The sequence below is a fragment of the Ranitomeya imitator genome, chromosome 4 (assembly GCF_032444005.1).
Source record: "Ranitomeya imitator isolate aRanImi1 chromosome 4, aRanImi1.pri, whole genome shotgun sequence".
In the NCBI taxonomy this organism is placed as follows: domain Eukaryota; kingdom Metazoa; phylum Chordata; class Amphibia; order Anura; family Dendrobatidae; genus Ranitomeya; species Ranitomeya imitator.
The window spans coordinates 354,208,089-354,221,710 of record NC_091285.1 but is presented as its reverse complement, the minus strand read 5'-3'; the positions used below and the strand labels follow the sequence as shown (position 1 = coordinate 354,221,710).

The following is a 13,622-nucleotide window of genomic DNA, read 5'->3' as shown; positions in this document are numbered from 1 at the left end:
CACCACCTGGTTCCAGCACCGTCAGCTGGTTCCGGGCCGAGCCTTTGGCTTAGGTACCTCCTCCTGGGTATCCGAGTTCCGCCAACGCCAGGCGGTCCTTGGTAGTGCTTTTAAGCGCGGGCACCTACAGCTTAGTAACCGGGTTCCAGCACCGTCAGCTAGTCCTTGGTAGTGCTTTTAAGCGCGGGCACCTACAGCTTAGTAACCGGGTTCCAGCACCGTCAGCTAGTCCTCGGTCGTGCCATTGGCTCTTGCACACTGGGGCAACGCATCCGGGTTCCAGCACCGCCAGCTGGTTCTCGGCAGTGTTCTTGTCACAGGTACTCCCTCGTGCCAAGCCTGGTTTCAGCACCGTCAGCTGTTTCCGGGTTGTGTCAAGCTCACTGAGACACCTATGCTTGCCTCGTCGTGGTGCGGTCGGGTTAGCCAACTCCAGGGTGCCTCCAGTTTAGGAGCTTCCTATGTGGGCTGCGTGAACTGGTAGTCAAGGCTGGTTCTGTAGTGCCAGTAGGCCCAGCTCCCCCTGTAGGACTGTTGGGGTTCGGTAACTGCGGCTGCCTCGCGGCCTAGCTGTTCTCTCCTCTCCTGTGGGCCTTGGGGTCCACCACCTGGTTCCAGCACCGTCAGCTGGTTCCGGGCCGAGCCTTTGGCTTAGGTGCCTCCTCCTGGGTATCCGAGTTCCGCCAACGCCAGGCGGTCCTTGGTAGTGCTTTTAAGCGCGGGCACCTACAGCTTAGTAACCGGGTTCCAGCACCGTCAGCTGGTCCTCGGTCGTGCCATTGGCTCTTGCACACTGGGGCAACGCATCCGGGTTCCAGCACCGCCAGCTGGTTCTCGGCAGTGTTCTTGTCACAGGTACTCCCTCGTGCCAAGCCTGGTTTCAGCACCGTCAGCTGTTTCCGGGTTGTGTCAACTTCACTGAGACGCCTATGCTTGCCCCGTCGTGGTGCGGTCGAGTTAGCCAACTCCAGGGTGCCTCCAGTTTAGGAGCTTCCTATGTGGGCTGCGTGAACTGGTAGTCAAGGCTGGTTCTGTAGTGCCAGTAGGCCCAGCTCCCCCTGTAGGACTGTTGGGGTTTGGTAACTGCGGCTGCCTCGCGGCCTAGCTGTTCTCTCCTCTCCTGTGGGCCTTCGGGTCCACCACCTGGTTCCAGCACCGTCAGCTGGTTCCGGGCCGAGCCTTTGGCTTAGGTGCCTCCTCCTGGGTATCCGAGTTCCGCCAACGCCAGGCGGTCCTTGGTAGTGCTTTTAAGCGCGGGCACCTACAGCTTAGTAACCGGGTTCCAGCACCGTCAGCTGGTCCTCGGTCGTGCCATTGGCTCTTGCACACTGGGGCAACGCATCCGGGTTCCAGCACCGCCAGCTGGTTCTCGGCAGTGTTCTTGTCACAGGTACTCCCTCGTGCCAAGCCTGGTTTCAGCACCGTCAGCTGTTTCCGGGTTGTGTCAACTTCACTGAGACGCCTATGCTTGCCCCGTCGTGGTGCGGTCGAGTTAGCCAACTCCAGGGTGCCTCCAGTTTAGGAGCTTCCTATGTGGGCTGCGTGAACTGGTAGTCAAGGCTGGTTCTGTAGTGCCAGTAGGCCCAGCTCCCCCTGTAGGACTGTTGGGGTTCGGTAACTGCGGCTGCCTCGCGGCCTAGCTGTTCTCTCCTCTCCTGTGGGCCTTCGGGTCCACCACCTGGTTCCAGCACCGTCAGCTGGTTCTCGGCAGTGTCTTTTGCTCTTGTACCTTCTGCTCCCCATCCTGGTTCCAGTACCGTCAGCTGGTTCCGGGCAGAGCCTTTGGCTTAGGTGCCTCCTTCTGGGTATCCAAGTTCCACCAACGTCAGGTGGTCCTTGGTAGTGCTTTCAGGCACGGGTACCTCCTGCTTAGTAACCGGGTTCCAGTAACGTCAGCTGGTCCTTGGTAGTTCCATTGGCTCTTGGACCTTCGGCTACCCATCCGGGTTCCAGTACCGTCAGCTGGTTCTCGGCAGTGTCTTTTGCTCTTGTACCTTCTGCTCCCCATCCTGGTTCCAGTAACGTCAGCTGGTTCCAGGCAGAGCCTTTGGCTTAGGTGCCTCCTTCTGGGTATCCGAGTTCCGCCAACGTCAGGCGGTCCTTGGTAGTGCTTTTTAGCACGGGTACCTCCTACTTAGTAACCGGGTTCCAGTAACGTCAGCTGGTCCTCGGTAGTTCCATAGGCTCTTGAACCTTCGGGTAGCCATCCGAGTTCCAGTTCCATCAGCTGGTTCTTGGCATTTTCTCAGCCTTCTTGTACCTTCTGCTACATTTCCAAGTTGAAGACCCTAACGTCGACGACCCGGAAGACCACCCCGATGACGACGACCCGGAAGACCACCCCGATGACGACGACGACGACGACGGCGGAGACGACGACGGCGGAGACGACGACGGCTGAGACGACGACGGCGGAGATGACGACACTGGAGACGACGACCCTGGAGACGACAACATGGAAGACCGAGAAGCAGAAGAACAAGAGGCTGCAGAACAAAGAGCAGAAGAACATTAAGCATAAGACTTAATATCAGAGCAAAAGATATTATCTAAATTATATGCAGAAGAAGACTAAGCAGTGTATGGGGGTGAGTCCGTTCCTCCTCGTGGTGCCCCTGGATAAAGCCTGATGCTGCAGGCCAAACTGAACGCGGACAAATGTAACTTTTGTGACTGGCAGAACGGAAGGTGTAATCTTCCAACTTTTATAGATAACAACTACGGGAATGCCTGTCACAAATGAGAATATGATGAAGAAGTAGAATAGGAAGAATAATAACAGTGGAATAAAAAGAATATGTAGAATAGGAAGAATAATAATAGTTGAAGAAAATGAATATGAAGAATGTAATAAAAAAAAAAATATAGGTAGAAGATGAAGAAGAAGATGAATAAGGTGAAGAAGTTGATGTCAAAGATGCTGAAGATGAAAGTGTGGGAAAAGGAAAAAAAAGAAGGGGAAGGTCGTGGAATAGTGAAACATCAATATCTGACAAAATAAAAACAATTTACATAGTCAATATCTTTTTCAATCCGAACGTCTTTAAAAAAAAAAAAATCATGCTATTCTATTTGATTGGACTAATCCTCATTGCCTTTAATGTCTCCGCCACCTCCCCCATACATCCTACATTATTCTTAGTTGTTTTGCTTCATGTAGAATGAACCTACAAGGAAAGAAAGGGTTTATTTTAATTCCGATATTTTGGTCCCATTGACTTGCATTGGGATCGGGTATCGGTATCGGCGATATCCGATATTTTTTGAATATCGGCCGATCCAAACCGATACCGATACTTTCCGATATCGGAAGGTATCGCTCAACACTACTCATCACTATTAACTTTTTTCACAAAAAAATTACTTCAAATCCATTTTTTTTTCATTTTACCAAGGGTAACAGGAGAAATTGGCCGAAGAAAGTTGTTATAAAATTTGTCCTGAGTTTGCTGATATCTAATATGTGGGAGTAAACCACTGCTTGGGCGCATGGCAAAGCTCGGAAGGGAAGGAGTGCCGTTTTACTTTTTCAATGCAAAATTGGCTGTAATTAAGATCTGACACCATGTCGCGTTTGGAGAGCTCCTGATGTGCCTAAACAGTGGAAACCCAACACAAGTGACATTATTTTGGAAACTAGACTCCCTAAGGAACTTATCTAGATGTGTAGAGAGCACTTTGAACCCCTTGTGATTCACAGAAGTTTATAGAGCCGTAAAAATATAAAATATTTTTTCCACAAAAATGATCTTTTCACCCCCAATTTTTTATTTTCCCAAGAATAACAAGAGAAATTAGACACCAAAAGTTATTGTGCAATTTGTCCCGAGTACGATGATATCACATATGTGGGGGTAAGCCACTGTTTGGACGCATGGCAGAGCTTGGAAGGGAAAGAGCTCTGTTTTACTTTATCAATGCAAAATTGGCTGGAATTAAGATCGGGCACCATGTCGTGTTTGGAGAGCCCCTGATGTGCCTAAACAGTGGAAAGCCCCTGACAAGTGACATTATTTTGGAAACTAGACTCTGCAAGGAACTTACCTAGATGTGTGGTGAGCACTTTGAACATCCATGTGCCTCACAGAAGTTTATGATGTAGAGCAGTAAAAATAAAAAAATCATATACTGTATTTTTTCCACAAAAAGGATCTTTTCACCCCCAATTTTTTATATTCCCAAGGGTAAGAGGAGAAATTGTACCCCAAAAGTTATTGTGCAATTTGTCCTGAGTACGTTGTTACCCCATTTGTGTGGGTAAACCACTGTTTGGGCGCATGGCAGAGCTCAGAAGGGAAGAGGCGCCATATTGGAGTTCAGATTTTGCTGGAATGGATTGAGGGTCCCATGTCACATTGGCAGAACCCCTGAGGTGCCAGAACAACAGAAACCCCCTATATGTGAACTCATTTTACAAACTACACTCCCCAATGAATTCATCTAGGGGTACAGTGATCATATGAAGACCACATGTGCCTCACAGAATTTTAGACCACTGAGCGAAGAAGAAAGAATAAGTTCCATTTCTACCACTGAAATGCTGTTTTAGCCCCAAGTTTTTAATTTTTCTAAGGGTTAATAGGATTTTTTTTTACAACAAACTGATGTCCATTTTTTTCCTGCATGTGCCAATATCCTACATCTAATAGGGAAATATTTCTAAGGCACAGTGCAAAGCTCAGAAGGCATGGAGTGCCAGATTTTACTTTCATGGTTTGCAGGTGCCATTATACACTGGGAGAGCCCATGAGGTGCCATAACAGCAGACCCCCACATAAGTGACCCCATTTTATGAACTACACCTCTCAATGGATTCATCTAGGAGTGCAGTGATCATATTGACACTTTGGGCGTGTTACAGAATTTTATACCATTGAGAAGTGAAGACAAAATAACTACATTTTTACCACCAAAATTTTGTTTTAGCCAAAGATTTTACATTTTCACACAAAAGTGGGTAAAAATGCACCAACATTTGTCCCATAATTTCTACTGAATGTGGCAATACCCCATATGTTGCTGTACAGTACAACGTAGCATACGGAGAGACTCGGGAGGATCGGAGCGTTATTTGCCTATTCAAGTGAATGGGTCTGTGCACATGTCAGTGTGTTTCCACAGACCGTGTGTCCGTGGGCAAAACACCCTGACATATCCATTTTTTTAATGTCAGAATAGGCCATAAAACATCGGTGGGTGCTGTGGGACACCAGGCCGTCTGCCCTGCTTGTCCACGGCTCCTGTCCATTAGGGCGGTAGGACCCACCCACAAGGTTTGCCGTGACATGGCAGTGGGCTTCATATACTCTGATCAGAATATTAAACTAAGAACCTCTTGTTCAGTTATATAAATTTTTGCTAAGCGGCTTTAAATCAATGTATGATTTTTGGAGGCGCGGTTCATGCTCCCTTTTTTTTTGTGCAAAGAATGTTTTTTTCCCTTTCTTGGACTAATAATAATAATCTTTATTTATAATAATCTTTATTTATATAGCGCCAACATAGCACTACATAGCAACTAGCACTTCTCCTCCTTGGCACAGGTGATTTTTAATTAGCAGGAGACTGCAAAGTAAGGGGTCTAGCCCTGGGGTCATGGGGACTTAGTCCTGCAGCATGGGTGCTGGTGCATTGCCGCTGTGGTGGTGGTCGGCGCACGGCTCCCCGCAGTTAGGGTGGTAGGACCCACTATGAAGTTTGCCGTGACGTGGCAGTGGGCTTCATACAGTCTGATCAGAATGTTAAACTAAGAACCTCATGTTCAGTTATATATATTTTTGCCTAGCAGCATTAGATCATTGTATGATTTTTGGAGGTGCTGTCCATCCTCTTTTTTATGTTTATTTATATTCATCTTTTTGATTGCATGTTATTCCACTTTTTGATCGGCTGTATGATGATAAAGCATTGTTTTTTGCCTTGTTTTTTATTTTTGCGGCGATTCCAAATATGTGTACTTTTATTATTTAAAAAAATTTTCATTAAAATATTTATTTATTGATTATTGATATAATATATATTGATTTTTTTAATAATTATTTTAGATTTTTAAAAAATATTTTTACAATGATTTAAAAAATTTCTTTTACTTTTTTCTAACTTTTTTATTTTGTCCCGCTATGGGACAATCATTTTTTGCAGGCTTATCGCTTCTATAGCATGCAGATGAAGCAGCATCTGCATGCTTTGGAAGCTGTCAGCGCTGCACTGACAGGGAGACTTGATGCTCATGCACTGCGCATGACCAACAAGTTTCCTTGCTCTGGTGACCAGGACGTCATCATGATGACATCCGCTCACCATGGCAATGATCGGGACCCGCATCAGGCCTCAGGCTCTCCGATCCAAAGTCAGAGGGTCTGTCAGCCCTGTGCCCGCTTCCAGAATGCTTTGATGTTGTTCGATCACAGTATTTTGGTGGTTAAATTGCAGGGAGCAGTCTGTGATCACTCCTGGCACCTAGTGCTGGGTGTCAGCTTTCAGAATCAGCTGACAGCCGGTGGCGATCGCCCACGCTTTTCCTGTGAGTGCGGCCGATCGCTCAGACATAATATTCCATCCATGATCAAATAGGCCCAGGTCACATGGATGGAATATTACATCTGATGTCAGAAAGGGGTTAAAGGGAACTTGTCAGCAGGATTTTGCTCAGTAAACTATATACAGTGTCAGGTTGACATTGTTATACTAATTAAAATTATATCTGGGTTGGTGAAATCAGTCCTATGGTTGTTTAATCTGAATTTGCAGTTTTCAGTTAATGATATTCTTGTGCTCCAGGGCAGCACTGTAGGCGGGTCTTTATGTGGTGCTCTGATTACATATTATTCTGTATGGGCTTATGACAGGTCACTGATCCCTCAGTGGCCTTCCTCCTATTTTACATAATGCATAAAATATTGTGGGATTAGAAAAAAATTACATCCAGCAAAATGGCGACTGGGGGTAGCGCCTGTGCGGTAGCATATGGGCAGCACAACGGCTCAGTGGTTAGCATTGCAGCGCTGGAGTCCTGGGTTCAAATCCCACCAAGGGCAACATCTGCCATTTTGCTGGATGTAAATTATGTTTTTCTAACCCCACAATGTTATATGTATTATGTAAAAGAGGGGGCAGGTTACTGAGGGATCAGTGGCCTGTTATAAGCCCATACACATGAATATGTAAGCAGAGCACCACAAGAATATCACTAACTGAACAATGTAAAAACAGATTAAACAACAACCACAAGAAGGATTTCATTAACCAAGGTATCATTTTAATCAGTGTAATGTGGCCAACCTGACAGTGTCTGTAATTTACTGAGCAGAAACCTGCTGACAGATTCGCTTTAAGAGCTTCTGATTGTTACTGTTCTACCTCAGCAGTGAATTCAGCTTATTTGCTCTGCAGTTGGACAATTTAATGTTAAAGACTGTTTCAAAAGTCAATGGAGACAGGTAAAGAGTTTGTCCAATGCTTTCTGGGACAAGTGGAAAACACAGTACATTCCTACTCTACAAGTGAGGAGAAAGTGGCAAACCAGCAAGCCTAGCCTTACAATGCAGTATTAATGCAAGATTTCCAGTCTCGGAAGAAACAAATAGTCTTTAGGTCTCATTACTAAGACTTTTCCAAGAAAGGATGTAATTGTGTGCAAGGTGAAATTAAAAATAGGAAAGCAAGGCGAGACCAAATTGTTTATCAGACCTGTAGGGGAACTCATGCCCCTGTTCTTGTCAAATAAACACAATTGTAACATTGGCTGACGTCAAGCGGGGAGTGTTCTGCCTTAGCAGTAAATTCAGCTATCCAGAGAGTTTATCCACTTTGTGAATACCAGTTACGACATTGTATTTTTCTGTATTTGAATCGTGCTGCATTGTGGTTGCATTTTGGTCATAAGTAGAGACAGTAGTCATCTTTTTCCTCTTCAATTCTGATAGAGAAACCACCTTACCTCTCGTTTTGTATCTTGTGCTCTTTGCAAACAACCTGATTCAAGCGTAGTCAGTAAGAGCACTATCAATGTTACAATGCTGTGTTTCATAGTATGGTTGCTGTATTAGATAATCGTCAATTTGCATTCTTACTAGTGTTGATTGAATAGCTTTGGATCAGCACTTATCTAAATAGTTAAAGCAATTACCGAATAGCTGCCCCAGTAACCCAGATACCTGGAGCGCTCCCGATATCAGCTATTCAGCGCCGCAGCAACATGTGTCGCGGTTTATGACAGTCACAGTACATGCATGGAGAACCCAACAAACGGGCTCTAGAAGCTATTTGATCGACACGAATTATTACCCCATGTTATATGGTGTATTGCAGACTATTTGTATCTTATGTACTATACAGTTATATATTTTGAAATATTGCAGTTATTACATCTTATAGTTTCACCTTTTCTGTTACAATGTACTGCCAGAAAAGGTTACAACTTCACAGCCTCTTTATTAAGAAGACAAGGGGTTTAGCTACACGTCTCTCTACACACAGTATTAACGTTTATGAGGTCACTTACACATCCCCTCATCAAGAATGGAGAGAAAATCAATGATCTCAGTGAATAGGAGTGCTCATGCAATCAATGTTGCACACAAATGGATATATCTACTGAACGCAGGTAAAACAAATAGGTAAATAGGTAAAATACCTCAAAGACAATGTGATTCGCTGTACTCTCCCTGTGAATTTATAGAAGTGCACCTACCTGGCCTCAGAGGTTGGCACCCTAGAAATCAATGAAAGAAAGGCAGCCCCACTTGTCTTCGTCCTACCCTAGATGCACCTAAATACACCCTAGGACAGTGATGGTGAACCTTTTAGAAATCAAATGCCCAAACTGCAATCCAAAACCCACTTATTTAATGCAAAGTGCCCACACAATTTAACCTGAATACTGAGGTTTTAATTTAGAAAAACAACTTATACATTAGCACGCTATAAAGTCTATAACAGCAAAGCGCTTGTAAGCGCAGCACTCCAAGCCTAAGATACTAGCCACCAATTGCAGTGGAGGTCTGTGCTTGAGAATGGAAATAATTTTTAATCAAAAGTAAAATTTCAAATTAGCTTGTTTTTACAACAAAGCAAATTTTTCTCCAGTGAATTTCAGCTTGGACGGTCACATCTTGTCACTGTTCAAGTTGGAAACTATTTATTGAAAAAATGGATGATGGCATAGGACAGAACTTCAGACAGATAGGGGATATGTGTTTTTTATATTTTTGTTATTTTACAGGAGACAATGGCTTCAATGAAGTGGGAGTTTGGTGAGAATAACTGTGTTTGTTATTTTTAAATAAAAAAGTAAAACTGTGTTTTTTTATTTCAAATAGAGGACTTTATTCTTGCTGTGTGCTTATTTACAATGTGAGCATAGGATTAGTAATGAATAGACATCTTATAGACCCTACCTATTACTAAGTCATGGGCTTGATGTTCCCGGACAATACAAAGGTGACATCAACCCCACAAACATGAAGCACATTTGTCACCGCCACAGGGCAAGTGGGAAGAGCGGGACAAAGCACCAGAATTGGTGCATATAATAGATATGCCTTATCTGGGGGGCTGCATGCTGCTATTTTTAGGCTGGGAGGTCAATATGCATTGCCCCTTACCAGGCTGAGAATACCAGCCCCAGTGGTCTGCTTTACCTTGGCAGGTTGTGAAAAATGGGGGGATGACATTTATGCTTTTTGATCAAAATAGTGACAACTAAGTACCCTCTTGTATTTACATGTACTTTTACTATTTACTTACTATAGGGTATATACTCATTATAGTATACTATAATATTTTATTGCTTAATTTTTAGAGTTTTACTATTTTAGCCCTATCACGGTCTTACCATTTTCAGACTGCCACCACTTCTTTTTCCAATCTGGATCAAAAGTTGAAATTACATTTTCAATCTGATGACTATTGGTATGATAATATTGATTATAAGGATTCCTAGAGTCACAGATGAAACATTTCTGATCATCCTGTGTAAAAAATGACACATATGGCTATTAAATATTGTCTTATTGTGATAAGCATATTGTAGGAGAGAAAAATTAACAATGTAACTACTAACTGCAAAATAATCTCAAATTAATAATGCAATCTGTTCTATTAGATATCCTACTATGTTTTTATCACAATGTGGAGAACAAATTTTCTGGAAAATAAGACAAAGTTGTAGTAGTGAAGTATAAACTCCAAAATAATTAAACCATGTGCACACTGGAAATGTTTCTCTTTTTAGAGCATGACACATAAAAGATAGCTAGATATCAGGAATTTGGGTCAAATGTAATTCATCCACACCAAAATGAAATAGCAAAGTTACATAAGAGACCAAGATTTAACTACAGATTTTAAAGGGGTTGTCCAGGACTTTAACATTGGTGGCCTATCTTTAGAAGAGGTAATCAATGTCTGACATTATCACTGATCAGCTGTTCCCAGTGTTCGTGGCATTCATAACTGCTCAGTTACGGTGCTGCACAGTAGAGTTCCATCAATGGCATAGTGGAAGCAGCCCGATACTGCACATCCACCCCCTATTGATTTGAATATGGGGTGGATGGGCAGTACCTGTCCGTGGCCACTATACAGTCGATAAAGCTGTGCCGAGCAGATACGTAATGGAGCAGATACGTAATGGAGTAGTTACAGCCAAAGTCACAGGGAGTAGCTGATCGATGGGGGTGTTACACCCCCACCGATCAGACGGTGATTACCTATTCTAAGGATTGGCCATCAATGTTAAATCAACATTACAAAAGAACATTACATGCCTTAAACATAGCTAGCAACTTTATAAAGAATTATGGTTATATCAAGTACTAGCAGACAAGATGGCAGAATAAGTGTGTTCCGTATCAGGGAGAATTTTAAAAAAAAAGTTGAGTGATATGCTAATAAGGAAAAAACAAAGATGAGAAAGAAAAGGAGCAAAACAAAACTGACAAGAAGAATAAAGAGAAGAAAAGAGTGGGAATGAAATCTAAACACTGTTATAACATGCTAAGGACGGGTTATCCTGAGGAATTGTTCTAGAGTTTTTAGATATTTCCATAGTGCCACAATAATACTGTTTATCAAATGTTACCTCCAAGTAGCTTATGATGCAGTATCTCTCCGGCTCTTCCTGCCCACATGTTGAAGATGCGGACAGCTGCTTGCTGCGTCCTACTAGAAGGTCTCCAATCGTTGGGTAACACGAACCATCTTCACAGCTCCCCTGTCCATTGACAAGACTTAGAAGCTCTCATTAAAGAAAGAGAAAAAGAATCATACCTGATGTCTGCATGAAAGATTTCATTTCAGTACAATACAGAATACTTTTATTGTCTTTGTCATTTTTATGTCATCATAAAATAGTATAAATACATGAGGCTAGATCAGACTTAGTCTTTCTAAAGAGACATTTTAGTGGAGAGAAAGTATTATTAACATGACAGTGAGATAAATAATAATAATAATAACAGCGATTTTGGTCACCAACTTCCATTATTGTCCATTACTCCTCACCAATCGTTATACCGATGCTTCTACCTTGGGCCAGTCATTACACTGGCTACCCACGCACTCCAGAATCCAGTAAAAACTTATTACCCTCACCCACAAAGCACTCCATGGCTCAGCACCACCCTTCATCTCCTCCCTGGTCTCAGCTTACCACCCTGCCCGTGCTCTCTGTTCTGTTAATGACCTGAGGTTAGCATCGTCAATAATCAGAACCTCCCACACCCGTCTCCAAGACTTTTCACGTGCTGCGCCAATTCTTTAGAATGCACTCCCCAGGTTAATACGATTATTCCCCAATCCCCACAGTTTTAGCCCTAAAAACGTATTTGTTCAGACTGGCCTATTGCCTCAACACACTAACCTAACTATCCCTGTGTGGCCCATTCACAAAACTTAAACGCATCATGTTCTCATACACTTTATGCAGTTATTAGCCCTCTGTGTCTGTTCTGCTACATACTTAGTCTGATAACTGGTTCATGCAGCTTTACATGAACACCTGATCCTTACATTATGGCTGGTCCAAACAACGAAAGCAATTGTTACCATCCACCTCTCATGTCTCCCCTTTTCCTCATAGATTGTAAGCTTGCGAGCAGGGCCCTCATTCTTCTTGGTATCTGTTTGTTGTTATGCTCTAAAGTCTATTGTCTGTACAAGTCCCCTCTATAATGTAAAGTGCTGCGGAATATGTTGGCGCTATATAAATACAATTATTATTACTATTACTGCCACTTCAGGTCTGCATTCTCATGCTAAGTGTCTTTTTTTCTTAGGCAGGAATCCCATATTGCTGGTGCTGATGGAGGAACTCGTCCCATTGTTTGCAATAGGATCATTCCCACCTTTCCTGAGGTGCAAGACAGGGGGCATGATGACAATGTTTCATGTAACCGTGTGATCAAGTATCAAATCAGCCCTATTCAATAACTTGGCTCAGTGTGCTGACCCATTTATAATGGGTCAGCACACTGAGCCAAGTTATTGAATAGGGCTATTTAGATGACCAATTTTCCTCTTGGCTTGTCTGTCCACAAGAGAAATCAAGTATTTTCTTTCGCGCTTTGGATGAAACTCGCCCATTCAAGTCTATGGGTGCGTAAAAAATCAGATCCCTCATGGAAAATTGGAGTGGCATCCATTTTTTACAGATACACGTACATCTCACAAAATTTGAATATCATAAAAAAATTTATTTATTTCAGCTCTTCAATACAAAAAGTAAAACTCATATATTATATAGAGTCATTACAAACAGAGTGATCTATTTCACTTGTTTATCTCTTAATGCTGATGATTATGGCTTACAGCCAATGGAAACCCAAAAGTCATTATCTCAGTAAATTAGAATACTTTATAACACCTGCTTGAAAAATTATTTTAAAATCCAAAATATTGGCCTACTGAAATGTATGTTCAGTAAATTCACTCAATACTCAGTCGGGGCTCCTTTGGCATCAATTACTGCATCAATGCAGAATTGTATGGAGGCGATCAGCCTGTAGCACTGCTGAGGTGTTATGGAAGCCCAGGTTGCTTTGATAGCAGCCTTCAGCTCGTCTGCATTGTTGGGTCTGGTGTCTCTCATCTTCCTCTTGACAATACCCCATAGATTCTCTATGTGGTTAAGGTCAGGTGAGTTTTCTGGCCAATCAAGTACAGTGATACTGTTGTTTTGTAACCAGGTATTGGTACTTTTGGCAGTGTGGATAGGTGCCAAGTCCTGCTGGAGAATGAAATTTCCATCTCCAAAAAGCTTGTCAGCAGAGGGAAGTATGAAGTGCTCTAAAATTTCCTGGTAGACAGTTGCACTGACTTTGATCTTGATAAAACACAGTGGACCTACACCAGCAGATGACATGGCTTCTGAAAACCCTCACTGATTGTGGAAACTTCACACTAGACCTCAAGCAGCTTGGACTGTGTGCCTCTCCACTCTTCCTCCAGACTCTGGGACCTTGATTTCTAAGGTCTAGTGTGAAGTATCCACAATCAATGATGGTTTTGAAAGCCATGTTATCTGCTGGTGTATGTCCATTGTGTTTTATCAAGACCAATGTCAGCGCAGCCGTCTACAAGGAAATTTTAGAGCACTTCATGCTTCCCTCTGCCGACAAGCT

At 43.1% G+C, this 13,622-nt stretch overlaps 1 protein-coding gene across 1 annotated transcript in view; it reads right to left on the bottom strand.

Moving 5' to 3' along the window:
• Nucleotides 1-13,622, bottom strand: part of LOC138674514 (laminin subunit beta-4-like) — a 341,174-nt gene that overhangs the window by 301,195 nt on the left and 26,357 nt on the right. Inside the window, exons 3-4 of the mRNA XM_069762342.1 lie at nucleotides 11,084-11,241; nucleotides 9,836-9,971 (exon numbers count right to left, since the gene is read on the bottom strand). Of these exons, the coding sequence (XP_069618443.1) occupies nucleotides 9,836-9,971; nucleotides 11,084-11,241 (294 nt within the window). The remainder of the gene's footprint in view (nucleotides 1-9,835; nucleotides 9,972-11,083; nucleotides 11,242-13,622) is intronic.